The 18891-nt window shown below is 47.8% G+C and overlaps 1 protein-coding gene across 2 annotated transcripts in view; it reads left to right on the top strand.

Annotated features, from left to right (window-relative positions):
- RECQL4 (RecQ like helicase 4) overlaps positions 1-18891 on the top strand; it is a 281776-nt gene that overhangs the window by 113939 nt on the left and 148946 nt on the right. For both annotated transcript variants that reach the window (XM_078686614.1, XM_078686613.1), the window contains exon 22: positions 16255-16441. In XM_078686614.1, coding sequence (XP_078542740.1) covers positions 16255-16441 — 187 coding nt within the window. The remainder of the gene's footprint in view (positions 1-16254; positions 16442-18891) is intronic.

Raw genomic sequence — 18891 nt, 5'->3', positions numbered from 1 at the left:
GGCAACCTCCGCTGCCGGTCCCACCTCATAGGCCACCGAGGTCGGTGTCGCTGCCTCTGCTTCCGACACCTCCTAAGGGTACGCCTACTCCGAAGCCTCAGGATAGGCCGCGGAAGACGCCTCCACGGAAACCGGTGGAGCGCCCACGCGCTGGGAGGTCACGCTCCCACTCCAGGAGAAGGGAACGTTCGCGTCACAGGTCTTCCACACGATCTAGACGGCGTCACAGGAGACACAGGTCTCGTTCCCAGACCCGGTCGTCTGGGACCAGGGACTACTCCCCAACCTTGTCGGACTCGCCAGACACGAGAGTTTCGCCGATCGATGATCTGGTGTCCTTCCAGGACGTACTGTTGCGTGGTGCGGCAAAATTGGGCATTACTTTGACGGTGCCCACTCCCAAGACATCAGTCATTTTCGAGACGCTCCACCAGAAGCATTTGTCTCGGCCGTTACTGCCACTGGTGCCGGGTCTGGAAGAACCGGCCATGGATCTTTTCCTCACCCCAGCGGTGATTAAGGCGGCACCCTCCGGACTGCAGAAGAAGTACAGGGCTCCGGACTCGGACCCAGCCTTTCTAAGGATGGAGCCCCCTCCAGATTCGGTGATTGTGACGGCGGCGCGCAAACAGCATGCCACCACACCTTCCTCCACAGTTCCGCCAGATAAGGAATCTAGGTGGTTGGATTCGTCTGGGAGAAGAGTTTGTGGGACCTCGGCGACCTCAATGAAGGCAGCTAGTGTGAGAAGTTGGCCTGATATGCAGTGCTCACTATTCTAGTTAACACTATGTATCAGTCCAAACAACCCTTATTGATGTTTGGTTGTAAGTCAACCTGATAGACCAGCTATCCTAGTAGCATGGACACGTGCAGTCTTTAGGCTAAACTCTAGAGGGCGTGTTAAGCCAGCTGTTTTACCATCACATATACCCCTTGAACACCAAGTGAAGGGACACCACACAAGTTGTTATGAAAAATAAAGTATATTTATTTATAACAAGACTACCCTGGCTCTTTATGAGACAGGGAGCTAAGCACACAACAAAACTCTTAAAGAAATACTTAAAGTCGCACAATTTACACAAATGCCCGAGGGGCACGAAAAACCATATACTATACAAGTGGAATGCGAAATACTAGCAGGTAAGTAACTATTCTCATAGGCTTTAGAATCGCTAGGACTGGACTACTGAACCTTTAGATTACAAGCAGGAGGCCTAGGGACGTCGTGTGCAGAGTGGGAACTCTCACGCGTAAGGCGGGAAAAAGTCTATGGAGGCTAGTAAAAGCAAAGTTAGTGTTTTCGGGCGAACCCGACTAGGTAGGTCAAAAACGAAAGTGGTTCTAGACACTTAAAGAGTTGGACTACGCTGGAGCACCGGAGTACTCAGTTTACCTAGCCCAGGGGCTGCGGCTGCATAGGGTTCAAATGTCGTCGGGTTTCTTCGTTGATGAACCAGGAGCCTGAAGAAAGAAGTTGCTGGCAGGCGACCAGTGAAGAAGTCCTTGGGGATCCAAGCCTGGATCGGAGAAGAGGAAGACCTGTAAGCAGAGGGGACCAAGTTCTGAATCACTAGCCAGTGATTTAGGTGGGCACCAGAGTGGCACCGGACGAAGTCACCTCAACCAGGTGAGTGGGCACTGCTGGGCTCTGCAGTCTCTCGGACCAGGAGGCGTTGTCGGCGACCAGGATGGAGGTGCGAGCTGTCCCACGTAGATATCTGCTGTCGACGTCGCTGGACCCAGGATTGGGGCAACAAGTCTTGGCAAATGCAAGCCCACGCGGTGGACTTAAAATGGCGTCTGGAGTGGACCAGGAGGGTCCAGGGTGCTCCTCTGTTGGAGGGGAGCAAGGGCCAGTCTGGAGCAACCAGACCAGCGGTGTTTGTCGTCGAAGTTCGTCGTCAGAGGGCCACTAGCCAACGGGCAAGCGACCTGGACTACGCGGTGAGCAGCAAAGAGCAGAAGGGCCCCACGCAGATCTCGTGGATGCAGAGGAGCTGAACTTCGGTGCTGGAGCTGCTCAGGGTTGGGGCTTCTCTTACCCCAAAGCACTCGGTCGAGGGTCACTCGGGAGTCGTGCTGGTCAAGCGTCGTGCAGTCTTGGAAGATGGCCGGTCCCTCGAGGTCTCGTCACACCCACGAATCACAGCTGGGCTGATGATGCAGGTAGAGGTCAGAGGTGCCAGGGAAGCCGGTTCTCGTCGAGCTGGGCAGTCTTGATCCGGTGAGGAGACTTACAGCAGACCGCGATGCTTGGTTGGTGCCTGCTGCTGCAGGGTGACTACTCCTTAGTCACAAGGGAGAAATCTTAGGAAGAAGTCTTGAGTTCCTTTCGTGGAAAGTAGTTTCAGGATTCAAAGATGATCTAATTTGGAAGGGGGCCTGCTCCTACCTTTATCCTGCAAAAGGGGGCTGGCACGCGACTAAGTCCTGCCCTATGGGTGGGACTAGGAGGGGGGTGGTTACACCCCTCTCCTTTGGCGGGCTTTCCCCAGATCAGGGGCTGGAGTGCCCCTGGAACTGGTTCAAGCCGGCCTATGCATAGTGAGCACCGGGGTGCCACTTGCAGTCACCTTCCTCTAAAGCCCTGCCTACCTAGGATACACAAAATCCTGTCTGGGACGGTGCTGGCACCGCCCCTGGCAGGAAACCCTTTGTCCTTGCCTCCTGTGCTGGGAGGACTCCCAGCAGCAGGAGGGCAGACTTGTGTCTCGGTGGCAGCATCCATCTTGTGGAGCTGAGGCTATGTCTGACTTTAACCGGGGTTACAGGTTACATACATGTCGTGTCCCTCTAGAAGGGTGGAATGCTAACCCCGTCGCCAGAATTGGCGAGGGGTTAGTATTCCAATTCGTATGACACCTTACTCGACATGTTTTGATAAAGCGATACCAGAGTTGGCATATAACCGCGAGGATTATAATGCACTTAAGAGTATTTGGTCTTCGTTATCATGGAACAGCTATTAGGACTTGGTTCCGCAAGCTGCAAACGGGCTCAGCTCATGCCAGAGCACCATTTCACATTATTCCACGCACTCTGCCTTCAGGATTGTTAAGGCCTGCCATAGGAGTGACTGATAGGAATATAGGTGTCCATTGTAGGTTTAGATACAGGAATACTATATCTAAAGCAAAGGGTGATTACACCACCTTGCACCAGCTGTCAAGCAGCCAGTTGTGTCTGATTTAGTTAGTCAACCCAGGGGTGGCATAATACATGCTGCAGCCCCTGGGAGACTTCTGGGTACACCTCAGCCCTGGGTACAGGGACTTGGAGAGGGCCCAGTGCCAATTCAGTACCTGGGTACAATTTGGAGTAGAGAGAACAGCTAGGCTGTGGGTCTGATTAGCAGGCCCACAGCCAGGGAAAGTCGTAAACCAGTGAAGCAAAAAGCAAAAATCTGGGTGATCATAGGATTGCAGACCCTACTCTCCTACAGCTAGTGCCACTGCCTTGTTGGGTCGGTATGACAGAGCCCTCTGGGAATCCCTTCAACAGTTTGCTGAGCTCCTACCGCGGGACAAGCGGGAAGACTTCCAAGAGGTGCTGAACGAAGGGATGTTGGTGGCGAATCAAGACATCAGCGCTGCAGCCGACTCTTCTCTGCTGGAGGCGCATGGTTTCTGCCACGGAATTAACCAGCGACGACATGCATGGCTCCGCCTTACGTCTCTGAAACCGGACGCTCAGCAAAGGGTTGCCAATCTGCCATTCTCTGGAGAAACCCTGTTCGGGAAGCACGCTAATGATGAAATGGCCCGCATGAAGGCGGAGGCCGAAACGCTCACAGCGGTGGGTTTGGAGAAGCCCAAGGAGACCAAGAAGTCGTACCGTCCGTTCCAACGTCGGTACGGTGGTCAGGGCAGAGGGCGTGGCCAGTCTTCTGGACAACAGCAGCAACAACAACAGCAGCAGTTCAGAAGACCGTTCCAGAAGCGCCAGAGAGTCAGAGGCGGCCATCAGTCGGCCCCAGCGACTAAGGGCCAGGCCGGGTCTAGGCCCTGAGCACTTACTTCCCCTGCAACTGTTACCCGCTCCGGTGGGGGGAAGCATTCAATCTTTTCTGGCAGAGTGGAGAATAATTACTCCGGACAAGTGGGTGCTGAATATTGTTTGCAATGGATACAGTCTTCGGTTCACCAGCCCGCCTCCATCAATTCCTCCGGTCAGCTTGCAGTATCAACTGCGCGAGCTCCAGGCGGAGGCCAATATCCTGTTAAGGAAAAGGGCGATCGAAGACGTACCTCTGTCTCAAAGAGGAAGAGGTCTGTACTCCCGGTTCTTTCTGGTTCGCAAAAAGGACAAGAAAGAGTTCAGGCCCATCCTGGATTTGCGACAAGCAAACAAGTGGATTCGCAGAGAAAAGTTTCGCATGCTGTTGTTGCATCAGATTTATCCTCAGCTGCAAAGAGGAGACTGGCTGTGTGCCATAGACCTCCAGGATGCATACTTCCATGTGCCCATTGCACACAAACACAGGAAGTTCCTGCGGTTCCAAGTTGGCGCCAATCACTATCAATACACAGTACTGCCATTCGGACTGAAGTCTGCGCCGAGAACATTCTCAAAGTGCATGCCGGTGGTAGCCGCACTCCTACGGAGGAACAAGGTGTTTGTCTACCCGTACCTGGACGACTGGTTGATCAAGGCCTCCTCATTCACGGAAGCGCAAGCGCACTTCCAGAAGACGTGCGTTCTCTTGAACAAGCTGGGGTTGCACATCAACATGTCCAAGTCGGTTCCGACTCCGGTCCAGTGCATTCAGTACTTGGGAGCCTCCATCGATATGCTGTCAGCAAGCGTGTCTCCTTCGAGGAGCGACGATTATCACTGCTTCGGAAGGCTCGGGTTCTTATGACCACTCCATCCACGACAGTGAGGACGGTGTCTTCTCTACTAGGATCAATGGCCTCCTGTATCTTCCTAACGCCCCATGCTCGGCTGCACATGAGACCGTTGCAAGAGTGCTTGGAGGATCAGTGGGATCAGAGGAGAGGATCTTGGGACGACAAGATACGTCTATCTCTGCATGCTCTTCAGTCTCTGAAGTGGTGGTGTTCAGCGGAGAATCTCCTCAGAGGGGTTCCCTTCCACAAGGACATTCCCACTCAGACTATCGTGACGGATGCTTCTCTCCAGGGCTGGGGAGCGCATTCCGGAGACCTACAGATTCAAGGGACGTGGTCCCCGACGGAGTCCACGTACCACATCAATTTCCTGGAACTCAGAGCTGTTCACTTGGCACTGAAGGTCTTTCACCCGTCCTTCCAGACCAACTCTCTACTTGTCCAAACGGACAATACGACCACAATGTATTACCTCAACAAGCAGGGAGGCTCGAGGTCACGCACCCTGTCGCAGGAGGCGCAGGCGATCTGGCGCTGGCTTCTGGCTCGAGGACTGACGATAACGGCTACCCATCTGCCAGGTGTGCAGAATGTTCAGGCAGACGCACTGAGCAGACTGATTCAGGAAAACCACGAATGGGTCGTAAACGACGAAGTACTAGGAGAAGTCTTCGCAAGGTGGGGGACTCCAGACGTAGATCTGTTCGCCACCGCCGAAAACAGCAAATGCCGAGACTTCGCCTCCAGGTACTACCAGCCGGGGACGCTGGGGAATGCGTTATGGATCAACTGGTCGAACAGCTTTCTGTACGCTTTTCCACCCATTCCCCTGATTCCGACGGTTCTCATCAAGCTGTCCCAGTCCAGGGCGCGGATCATACTGATTGCCCCGGAATGGCCCAGACAGTGGTGGTTCACGGACCTGCTTCACTGGTCTCTCCTTCCTCACATTCGGCTGCCATGCAGGCCGGACCTTCTCACGAAGTTCGGGGGGCTGATGTTGCACCCCAACCTCTCGTCTTTGAGTTTGGCAGCATGGCTCCTGAGATAGTGCAATATGGTCATTTGAATCTCCCTGCAGATAGTATGGACATACTGAAGGAGTCTAAGAGACCTTCCACTAGGACTTCCTATGCGTACAAGTGGAAGAGATTTTGTATCTGGTGCAAGTCGAAGAACTATGATCCGACGACTTGTAAGGAAGATGTCATCCTTCCTTATCTTCTACAGTTGGCGCAGTCTGGCCTTAATGTCCATTCTATTAAGGTTCATCTTGCTGCTTTGACTGCCTACAGGAAATGCCCTTCGCAGACTTCCTTCTTCCAGATCCCTGTGATCAAAGATTTTTTGGAAGGCTTGAAGAAAGTGTTCCCTCCTGTCAGGCTTCCTTCGCCTTCATGGGAATTGAATGTGGTGCTGTCCAGGTTGATGAAGGAGCCTTTTGAACCGATTCATAAGGCTTCGTTGCAGCACCTGTCCTGGAAGGCGGCGTTCCTCGTGGCCATTACATCGGCCCGCAGGGTGAGTGAAATTCAGGGGCTCTGTTGCCAAGAACCTTATACTGTATTTCATGCTGCTAAGGTTGTTATGCGTACTCACCCTAAATTTCTTCCCAAGGTTATTTCTGATTTTCATGTCAACCAGACCATAACTTTGCCTACGTTTTTTCAGAATCCTTCATCTCCAGCGGAAAGGTTGTTACATTCCCTGGATGTTAGGAGGATGTTGAAATTGTATCTGGATAAGACCAAAGATATTCGTAGGTCTGACCAATTGTTTATCAATTATGGATCAGTCAGGACGGGTCTTGCGACCTCTAAGCAGTCTATCTCTAGGTGGATTGTGTCCTGCATACAGTTAAGTTACCAAAAAGCTAATAAGACCTTAGGGGGTAAGCCTAAGGCTCATTCCACCAGGGGCAAAGCTGCCACGACAGCATTGCTCCGTAATGTTCCGATTGCAGAAATCTGCAAGGCGGCCACTTGGAAGTCGGTCCATACCTTTGCTAAGCATTACTGCCTGGACACTGATGCCAGGGCAGACGCTCAGGTTGGGCAGGCTTCGCTGCGAAATCTGTTCGCACAATAGTGGTGTTAATTCTCTTTCCTCCACCGCCGCTTTGGTGTGGGGATGGGCTTGCCATTCTATTCACTAGATTATGACTATACACGAGCATGGGCAGCGTTTTTGCTCCGTCCCTGGCGAATCTGTATATGCACAAGTTTGAACAAGACCTGGTTCTTACCAACACGAACCCTTTCTTGGAATCGATATGCACTTGGAAGAGGTATATCGACGATATCCTGGTGATTTGGCGTGGCGATGAACAATCCCTCCACGACTTTCATAATTGGCTCAATGAACAGAACCCTTTTCTACGGTTCACCTTGGAGAGTAGTCGACAATCCTTGGCTTTCCTGGACCTGTTAATTACGATCACACCACAGGGCCTGAAGTCCGAGCTTTACAGAAAGCCTATGGCTCGCAACTCCCTACTGCAGTACACCAGCTGTCACCCTAAATCTCTACGGGATAATCTCCCATATGGACAGTTTCTGCGAGTGCAGCGGAACTGCACCAACAAGGAGGACACGGTTAAGTACTCTGATGATTTGGCATCTAAACTGGCTGAACGGAACTACCCCAAGAAATTGATCCGGCGCTCAAGAAAAAGAGCGGCTAACAATAATAGGGAATCCTTGTTGGAACCACCAGTCCCTAAGACGAAGAACGATAGGCTCACTTGTGTCAACACTTTTAGCACGAGATCCAACGCCATACAGCGTATCGTCCGGAAACATTGGAGGATCTTAAACACCGGAGAAGATTCCCTTCCGCAACCACTATTTGCTTTCAAAAGAGCGACGAGTCTGAGAGACAGACTTGTTCATACCAGACCCCCGCCTAAGGCGATCCATCAAGTAGGTACGGTTTGGAACATGCCACCAGTTACGGGACACCACCCTTGTGGCAATTGCGCGGCCTGTCCACAAACGAAAAGAACTACCTCTGTAGACATAGGAACCAATCGGCCTTGGGAGCAAAAAAGGTTCACCAACTGCAACAGCAGTAATCTGATTTATCTTATCACCTGCCCCTGCGCATTGAGATATGTTGGTATGACCACCCGCAAGGTGAAGACAAGGATATCGGAGCACAAGAGCACAATAAGGTGCCAGAAGCAGTCAACAAGATTGACCAATCACTTCATCCAAGTGGGGCACAGACCCACGGACTTTGAGTGGACTGTGTTAGAACAACCCAACATTCCCAATCACATTACGGATATATCCAGGTACTTGTTCAGAATCGAACAAAAATGGGTGTATAAGCTCAACTGCGACAAGAGCGGGCTCAACGAAGACATCCCGTGGATGACATTGTAGAGGTACTATTCATTGATTGCATGTACTCCGAGAGGTCTACCCAACTAGCCATCTGATGCTATCCTGAGAAGAGTCCTGTCGATTGAGGCATGGACCTGAGTGGTTCCTCCTAACCCAGGGGTTGTCCATCTAGTTTTATGGTTGTCTTATTATTGTGTTGAGGACTTAATAGTGATCCCCTGCTCCTCACTGATCTCCCTTCCATCTGAGACAGAGGATGAGCTCTATAAACACTGGGTTGCACTGTAATAAGTGAGCCTCCGTGCCAGGACTGATGTGATTATGTCACTACGCTACTATCGACTCCTGACTGCATAGTAACAACAATAATTAAGACCGAGTTTTGGGATGCTTTTGCATCCATGCTCTCCGGAGGTGCGTGCAGTTACCATTGAACTCGCGTACTAGGGCGGTCAGCCCCATGTAAATCAACCAAACCTGGTCATTACACCAGTAATCTCTCTGCATAGTGGCATTTTATACCTTGTTGACGTGTCATCACGCTAGATGGCATTTTCAGTCTAGCGCGTACGACAGGCACCCTTAAAAAACTAAAAAACTAAAAAACTACAACTCCCTATTATTCTGTAGTCTTTTGCAACGCTCGGCGGAACCGAACTATACTTCCCATGAGCATTTGTAGTCCTGGCCTCTGCGCGCATGACCTGATGCGCAGGCACAGAATCAATAAGGAAGTGCACGTCGCCCCCCTCGGCACCTCCCCAAACAGCCCGGCCGGCTGTCAGAAGTACCGACGGAGAGGTGAGGCAGCAGGAGGGGCTTCGTTTAACTCTTTGATAGACCAGCAGCGCGCGCTAGATGCCGCTTGCTGTAATGGGTGGGAGCGCTCGTATTATTCTGTTCTTGTCTAACTTCAGCGAGCGGCTTTACCAATAGTGATTTAATTTTGATAGGACTAATATTGGGAGACCATCATTACAACTAGTCACTTAGTGGCATTGATCCTTGTTGATCGACTAATGAGAGACACCCATTAACGACACTTCAGTTCTGCAAATACCTTTACTGTTGATAGCACGCTATACTTGTGCTGAAAATACTGAACCAAGCCATAATGCGGGCACCACGATAGGATAACTGCCCCCCCCCTCGTGGGCTGCCCATCCGGGCACCCACCAAGGGTGTGCTTCTGTAACTGCCTGACACTGTCTTTTAACACTGACTCTGTATACATTTTTTCTGCACTACAGAGCGGTGCTTCATTTTCCTGAGCTGTTTGCCAGGTGAGGTGAGGCGTTTTCCCTTACAAATTAAGGTGAGACATTGATTATTTTTACAATGTGGGACACTCTAAGGTCATTCTGACCTAGAGGGAGTATCATAATCATTGGAATAATTTAATTTGGGATAGCCTTAACTAATGTAAGTGCCATCACTGTTTGTTTTTCATTACATGTGGATTCGCTGGCTATATCAAAAACGGACACTCACAGGAGAAAAAATGGAAGTGTACAGGTGACACTTTTTATGTTTGTATAATGTCCTTTTTTCACTTATCACTTATCCAGCAGTAGCAACTAAGTTAATGGGTCCTGAGGAAGCGGATGGTAACACTTGACCAGTAACCGCAGAAACATGTCGACCAGATAGCCCAGTCAGAAGGTATTTGTTTGAACCACCTGACTTACTTGCACGTCATTTTTAACCTTGGAGGTGCATGACTCCAGAATAAAGAATAATTGTATGCACCATCCAATCTTACATTTATCATTTTTCACACTCTTATATATTTTTTTGTGCACTGCTCACAGTTACGATAACTCAATCCACCAGACATCCACCCATCACTCTTTATCTCCAATATTGATCTATGGTGATAGAGTGGTGGTTATACTACTGTGGAGTAGACCATATGATGTACTGGGCGCCCACAATCGCGTAACTGATGGACATTTTTTCACAGTGGTTAACTGTCCAGTCTGTCTTCCATCTCAAGAGGAGTAGCAGACACATAGCCAGCTACACTTAGCATGTTTTGAATTTACTGTCAGATCCACAGTTATTTGTCGTTTTTCTGAATGCTTGTGTGGGGGATATAACTGTGCCCTGGTCTTAAAACACACCCCTTGAACCCCAGAATAATTGTTAGTTGATTGTATACACAGAGATCCCCTACTACAGAAGGAGTAGTTTCTGTCCTGTAACTCCACGTTCTGTAGTAGGGGTATCTCTGTTATAGTCATAAGCGCCCTCCCGCCTCCCCGGTGGAGAGAGATGTTCATTTAAGGAATGCGACAGGTCTGGCGTGTTACGCCTTAAAAAAGAACTGAAAGTGAGAAGGACCTGCTATGCATTCTGGGATACTGGGAGAAGTTCTGGAAAGTTCTCTTAAAGGCACAGTACCCTATTTAAGCCACATAATGGCAGCCTATGGGGCTTGTCTGTCCGTGCCTTCCTCTCTATCATTCCAGAGGGGTTTTGCTGTTAAAGCAAGGGAAATCTGGACAGGCTTTGCTGTTTGTGGATTTTTGGTGGAATTTCTAGTTGAAGTACTGGACAGTGTAGCCTGTGGATATAGGCTGCATTATTTGTCTTTAAATTCTCTCTTAAGTGTCTTTGCAGTTCTGCAATTTTCTGACAATTTAAGAGATTATTTTTGATTGCCGGGGTCCTCGCACATGGGCGGGACTATTCACTAGATTATGACTATAACAGAGATACCCCTACTACAGAACTGGAGTTACAGGACAGAAACTACTCCTTCCCGCCCCGCTCATTGGCACTAACCAGCAGTGGGTCAGGGCGCTGGTGTAGAGGCGCCCTGGCCAGGATTTTGAGCGGATTTAAACGGGGGCAGCCTCGGTTCCGGCGGAGCTCGGGTCTCAGGCGGCCATCTGCGCTGGTGCCTGGCCACGCCCCCTCAAACCGTTTTTTAATGCTCTTTTAAGAAATTATATTTAAAGTTGCTCTTAAAAAGCATATGATGATTTAATAAATCTGTTGGTAAATTTTGAATTTTTTTTCTTCAAATCGCTCATATTTGACTATATAATTTGAAAACAATCACTAATCTTGATTCCGTTGTTCTAAATGTATTTGCATATAATCCAAAAGCATTGTAAATAGCTTAAAATTGTCAAATTTTGCAAATGTGTACACTTTTTCCAAGATGGAACCACAGTCACTAGTGCAAACCGAGCTTATAGCTCACTGTATTTTCTCAGAGCACTCCTCATAATAGCAAAGGCTTTGAGTTAATGACCCATGTATCCATTTTGAACTTCTTGTTTATTTGGATACATATACGACAATCGTCTGTGCCTCAAACATACAGTTTTACTGTAAACCTCTTAAAAAGTACACTGCCTCACAATGCATTAACAGTACGTCTCTGCACCCAGAACCCTCCTCACCTATCACTCGGTGCCTGCATGCTTGCTTTAGACCCTGTATGGCGCCCTGCTGCCTTTTGACTTGGTTTTCGCTGAGTAAATACCACATGCATACATAAACTGGCAGCCAAAGAGTTTGTGCTGCTGGGGATTGTACCTACTTGTCCAGTGGACAATATAAACATGGCAAATGGTTGTCCGTATTCCCAGGCAACATGCCCTGGGCACCGAGTGATTGGAATTCCAAACATTTGCTCCTAGACTGCGCGATCTGTACTCTTCAACTTCCAATACGAGAAGTCTTCACCCCTGCCCCTTTCATGTCACTACCAGGGCAGCCTGCACTAGACCCATTCCTTCATCTTCAGTGCATGTTCAACTAGCTCTTTCAGCCCAGCTTCTGAACATACTAGCAAAACCAATGGGCACAAGTGAAACTCCTGCTGATCCATCACCCAAGCTGCTCTTTGGAGAAGCTGTGCTTTGTTGATGTAGACACTGTCATGACAACTGATCTGAAGCAAATGGTCCTTCTTGGTGCAAGCTAAAGTCCTTGAGGTGCTATTCATTGAGAGATTGACAGAGGAACCGGGCGCCAAATCATTTGTGTTGGTCTCTGTGTCTCCCATGAAACCAAAACTTGACCGAGAGTCCCGAATCTCCAAGTTTGCTTAGCTTGCTTGTGATAACTTACACTGGTAGTGCCCCGGCCTAAAGTGATGGCAGCTTCCCCGCATGGTGACTGGTCCTCCTTTCATTTAGACAGGCAGACCAAATATCTTGAGTTTCAGGAAGATATGCCAATCTAGTTGTTTCATTCAGTCAAGCTGATGCCATTGTGGTTAGCTATGGGCCCCAGCTCTCACATGAGCTTGACCTCTGTCTGCCCTTGCTCCCGGACTACATTTGAGAGGAGTATATGTTTAAGCTCAGGCTATATTGAATTGGCTGATGTCCTGGTACTTCGATATTGCTTCCAGCATCTTGGGCTCTGTCCTTTCCATGTGTCTGCAAGAGTGGTTGAAGTCCTCAAGTTCCTAAAGTCAAAATTACAACCACATTGATAACTACCATCCAGGAAATGGCAGCCAGATCTGAAACATTGCCATACTACAAACACTATAAATCCCAATCCTTCAGGAGTGGCTTCCTTTGAATCTGCCTGTTAAAGTGGAAACATATTTGGGGAAAATCAAAATCATGCATTTACCAGGTGTTAACAGAGGCCAGGAAATCCCACTGGTTTATCTACCATCTTTCGAAGGGCTATCTCCAGAGTTTAATTTATTGTTTGGGGAAGAGGAAAGACCTCCCTGCCCACCTGTCCCTCCTCCCCCCTCCCAAAACACCAGTGGACCCGAATTACCCTTGCAGTGCTTTACATCTTTTTCAGCAACCTCCTTCTCTAGCCCCATTCCATCTCAGTCTCCACCTCCGAAACCTCTGCGAGATTCATCTGCCTACCCTTTCTGAAGAATAGCTCTGATAGGATTCTCACTATTTCTAGGTCAGCAAAAAGTGTGTAGGTTTTTTTCTATGCAAGATCTGTAAAATATAAACCAGTTCTCCACCTGCAGATGTTCAAAATGCTGCCCGGAACAAGGACTGGCTCTGATATATGGTTCTGCAGGTGGCTTTATTTCCCGTACTTAGCCAGCAGATCAAAAGGTGGTGCTTTCCAGTTCATGGTGTGTAAGATGCCACAACAAGTCTGCCAGTCACTCATAGTCCAAAGCTCACAGTTTCAGAAAATTTAGCTCAGATACACCTCCCTTTCTCCGGCTTCAGATTGTTCAGCAGTTAGATTTGGGCATGGTTCTCGGGATCCCGCTTCAATTTTTTAAAACGGTCTTAAATCTTCCCTTATTCCTTTAACAATGACATTTGGTTATTTAAGAATTGTGGGATTTAGTTTTCTTCTCTAGCACAGAGAGAAGCCCTTAAAGTCTGGCATCACCAGGGTAATGTGGAAAGTGACCACATTACCCTGCTGATGCCAGGGGCTTTTGGAACATTGTGCATCAGGGTATCCTTCTCATGCAACTCAACCTGTAAGTGCACTCAGGTCAGATTCTACACATGCAGCCTAAGTCTATCTCTGAGCTGATCAGTAAACGCCACTGTTGGAGAGTACAGTCACAGCCAACTCACCAGAGTTCTATCCATGCCTTCTTTGTGGGCATTCCCAAGCCATCCTTCCTCCTAAAGTTCATGGAGCTGAAGGCTGTTGTGCTGGATTGTAACGCCTCTCTTTGAGTGGCGAATATCCACACAGTTAACACTACAGTCTGCTTCTACATCGAGAAGCAGAGGCATTCACTCTTTCCACCTCTGGCTGCCTGGTAGTGGACCCTTGGCAGCGGTTATCTGTACCCCAGATCACTAATATTCAAAACTAATAAGCGAATTGACTCAACAGGCATCCTCACTTCCCTACAAGTAGTCCTCCATGTCTGCATGAAGGGCTTGAGTTACCTTATTTATTTTATTTTATTTAAACAGTGTTATATATTACTGGCTAGACCCGAAGGTATCAGAGCGCTTTACATAAGGTCAACAATGTTACAGCACAGAAAACAATTGCACGATACATCAAATATATTTGACACCATAAAGGGAGAGAAGGAGAGACAAGAGGGGACAGGATGGGGGAAGAAGAAAAGAGTCGAGGGGGGGTGGGTGGGAGTCAGCCCAGAAACCGAGTGGGTAGGTGACGAAACGAGGAGGTAATCGTCAGCCAGTCTCCCCTATAGCACGCAAAGTAGCTCCAACGGTCATCGGGCAGAGGAATAGACAGAGTATATAAGGAAAAAGAACAACAATAGACGCTCCCCAACTTCCGATGACAGGGGATGGTTCCATCAGCTGGTTTGGTGGAGTTTAAGCTCCGCGCTAGGTTGTAGAGCGCGGGGCTTCAAAGGAGCAAAAGCTCCGAGCAGCCATGTTGGATTTGGCTCCTCCTCCAGACCTTATAACAGATGTTTCTGCTACTCACCAGGAATACAGCTGCAAGAAGTTCGCCTCATGGATAGGTAAGTGTGCAGGAACACTGGGGTACAGCCAAGTGACTGTTTGGACATTCCTATATGAATTCCGTCCAACTAGAGTAATTCTGAGAGTCTTTCAAAGATCAATGACATCTCCAGATGATTGGTTATTTTTGTCGTCCCAACTAGGAAGTTCAATTCTTGGGCATCCTCCTCTTCTTCAGATGGAATGTATTGACTTACCCTAGTCGCAATGACCTTGTAAATAGTGTTCACCATCGGAGTTCCCATTGCATGGGTAACATTTCTGTGCACACTTGCCCCACAAATAGTAGTTTGGGTAAACATTCAAGGTGTACGCTAGGAAACGCCATAGATTTGAAACTCAGTCTCTGTATGACACAATAATTACACAGTCGAGTTCAGTGATAACACTACTTTAGACAAAGTAGAGGTCTTACTTACCGCAGAGAAATGATAGTTAAAATAAGGATCCAGAATGAAAGACTGGTCTCAGCACCTTTTATTCACACTTTAACTATTTAACATTGTAGTTGATGCCCTATATTATCCTATATCCTGGGTCTTGATCAAGTAGAATCTGTTGAGTGTAGTATTGTATGTTTGTTCTCCATGTTCCTGAAGGAGTAATTGTAAATGGTGCCCAGGCAGACAGCTGCCTTTTAAACAACACCCACTCTATTTTGTGTTCCTAAATGGCTGATGTCAGCTGCTCTACCAGATCATTACAAAAAAGCCTCAACAAACTAGCAGCAAAACTCAGTGTGACACCTGCAGCACAAGGAACTTGCTGAAGATAGGTTATGCTTGAGATGTCTTTTACAGTGAAGGCATGAGTCTTCAATAATGTTACTCTGCAGTGACATTAAAGTCTGTCCCTCTTTTGATCCTTGAGCCCTTTGGGAATGCCAGGTACGTTGATGTCACTTTTCCATCTGTTGGCCGACTCCATCTCATATTCGTTTCCACTTCTGGCCTAATAGTGTCAGCCAGCACTGTCTGGACTTCCCGCAGCATCTCCGCTAGACAGTCCCAACAACTGACCCATGAGGTAATGGAGTATAGTTTTTGTGAATTTGCTACCTTCTGGTAGGACCCCTGTGAAAGGTAGTTCTTCATGAGAGGGCCACCAGGTGCCCCACATTACATAGCGTTGGCAAATATACAACTATACAGCCCTATAAAATTGGAGTACTCCAGCTAACCATCGATCCGAAACATGGCACACAATCTGACAGCTCTGGAAATGACATCAACGTACTTCAAATGCCCTGTATTCTTCTTTCACCCATGTGCATTCCTTTACTCCACAGGGACTCTTTTTGGGTCAAGGTGTCCTGTGTGACTTACGTCCATGTTCGTTTCTTTGAACTGCCATTTTAATATTTTTTACATTTGCGAATGCACATCCAACATTGTGTGAAGTGAAAAATGAAAGAGGGTACCGTAGGAGAGGTACACATTAAATGTCCGAAGAAACGATTGTGCACCTTCCTCGGTTTTCAGAGTAGCTGTACATTTTTTCTGTGCCACTCTATAGGCACTTACAATACATTGCCTATGACACCTTTGAGAAACATTATTATTACTCTCTACATAGCTACAACTTTGAGGAAGCCTGAACCTTAGCTGTAGTCTGTTTCTTCCGTAGGTTTCCGAGGCACCGGCAAGAGCGGTGTTTTCTGTGAGTTCAGTAACCTCTCCTTTCACCTGCGCTCCTATGGTGATCTCTCAGACCAGGAACTGGACATGATCTGTGACTTTCTGCACCAGAAGGTGGTTACACGCGAGAAGGCTGCGCTCTACCAGCTCCAGGCCTGCTTCAAGGCCTTCCAGAGGTGAGTTCTGAGCCAGTGTGTTATGTGCTACCCTCCTGGCCTGAGGCTGACTAGTGTTTAGTAATAAAACTTACAGGCCTGCTTCAGGGCATTCCAGAGTTGAGGGTGGAGCTTGAATGTTAATTTTCTACCCTCCTGGCCTATAACTGACTAGTGTCTATTCGTAGAGATTTACTTCATGTTGGCAGATAGCTGTGGCCCAAAAATGTATTCAGGTGTGCCAGGTTTTGCTGCTCCGCCTTCTAAAGATGGACTCCTTCCGAAGTCTTTATTCCATGGACCACCGTTGTGCCTTCCATGACTTGCTTAAATGTCAGTTGAGTATGCTCTGGCTTTTCATGCTACGGGGCAGGTTATTATTTCATAGTTGCCTTAGGGTGGGCACCTGCTGAAATTATAGTAAAGGTGGCTGCGGATAGGTTTTTCAAGTCTCCTTCAGTGTGGCATATGTGTATATTCTTGCAGAACATGCCTTGGAGCAGGACAGTGCTACAATTCTTGAAGCCAGTTTTCAATTTTGCTGCGAGTATGGAACTGGACAGAAGGATTTTAGGCCAGTTTAAGTATACTTAGATGGTGAGAATTTCTTCGAGGAAGGTCTCAGATGACCTCTGGTGTGAGCTGTGGTCACTTTCTAACAGTTGCTTTTGCTTAGTATTTATTAAAAATCAGACTTCACCATTAAATTGGAATTTTAAGAACTAATAAAAGTAGTGGTTTCATTATTTTTCTAACTATTTCCATTCCCAAGATACAGTATCAGGATTTTAATCTGTACTATGGTTTTCCACATAGGACTGCCACAGTGAAAAAAGCTTTTAAGGGCTATTTACTGTTCGATAATGGAAATATAAAATTTCTACATTGCTTAAGTTTTAATACTGTGCACCCTCCCTTGTCGGTGACTAAGCATTTGTAGGGATGACTTAGTAATATTTGAAAGGGCGGTTGGCTTTAGAGAGCTAGGAGACACTAGCGACATTAGACCTATTAGGAAACCGCATACAATAGCCCAAAGGAATGCATGCCACAAGTGGGATATGCAACTATGGGAAGACATGCATGTGACTGCAGTTGATAAAGATACTAGGAAATTCTGGCAGCTAGTCGCAAACTAGGGCCAGTGCCCTGCATCCCGTCTTGCGGGTTCTATTTATCCTAAGACCTTGCATAAACGTTTTTCTGCCTAGTATGCCCAGACAACAGTAAGCAGTCTAGACACTGCGACATTGCCCCTTACAGTAGCCCAAGCCCCCTCCACGCCATTAACCATCAAGAGCAATGAGACAGAGAGGGTCTTTAAATCCATAGCGGGCAGCAAAGCTGCCGTGGCGGATGGGGTTCCAAGGTATCTCATCTTAACAGATATCGAGAATTGGTCTCCCTATCTAACACACTAACAAATTTAGTATTAGAAGGGATGGAAATTCCATCTAGCTAGAAGGCAGACGAGATCATCCCTGTCTAGAAGAAGGGCCCAAAATACTCCCCGCTGAATTATAGACCAATTAGTCTCATCGACATAACGTAGAAGGTCTTTAGCAGACAGATCCTGTATCAGCTTGAACACTGGATTGAGGAGACTGGGGCTCTATCATGCCTGCAAGCAGAGTTTTAGGAGCCAGATTTATACCATAGACCAGACATTTACGTTCTTGATTATCTATTGGAAAACAATCATCATTGAAAAATTCCATCTCTATCTGGAATTCGTGGATCTAAAGTCGGCGTTCGACTTGGTCCCCCACTACAAATGATGTCAGGTTTTGAAGGCCAACTGTGTGCCCGCCCCTCTCTTGGATATCCTTATCCATTTACAGCAGGGCCCGTATGCACAAGTTAGATGGGACCCCAGGGGGTAATTTCCAGACCAAACAGGGGTGAACAAGGGTGTCCGACAGGGGTAGGTCCCTGCTCCCACATTGTTCTCACTTTACCTTAATGATGAGGTTGCTTACCTAGATGACAGTGAGAATGACTCACCAGGATTGCAGGCAGGAAGATACCCTTACTAGGAACATGAGCTGGTCCTCCCAGCTCAGGAAAAGTATTTTAAAACTTACACATCAGGCTGCTGCAATGCAAAGAATTTTATAAAGCTTCCAAGCTTCCATTTCACCTGCTTTAAAAGTATATAGGGCCATGGTGGAGGGCTGTTCGTTATAGGGGGCAGAGGTCTGGGGCTTTTCGTCCTTGAACGAGTTGGGGTTTACAGAGAACAACTTTCTTAGGGCCCTATCAGATTACCTAAAAGTACGTTCCTTTTACCATTACAACTGGGCAGGAGTCTCACCCCTTTGGTTCACAATACTCAGCTACTGCCTCTGTTATATTGATGCAGGCGTAAGTACACACCAGCTCTGGATGACTATTACCATGGTCTAAGGGAAATAGTTGCACTAGACAACTAGACAACTAGACAAATCAAACAAAATAAAATTGCTGGGTTA

The sequence above is a fragment of the Lissotriton helveticus genome, chromosome 4_1, assembly GCF_964261635.1.
Source record: "Lissotriton helveticus chromosome 4_1, aLisHel1.1, whole genome shotgun sequence".
Taxonomy (NCBI): Eukaryota; Metazoa; Chordata; class Amphibia; order Caudata; family Salamandridae; genus Lissotriton; species Lissotriton helveticus.
The sequence above is the reverse complement of the archived record's forward strand: the minus strand, read 5'-3'. Positions and strand labels throughout refer to the sequence as shown.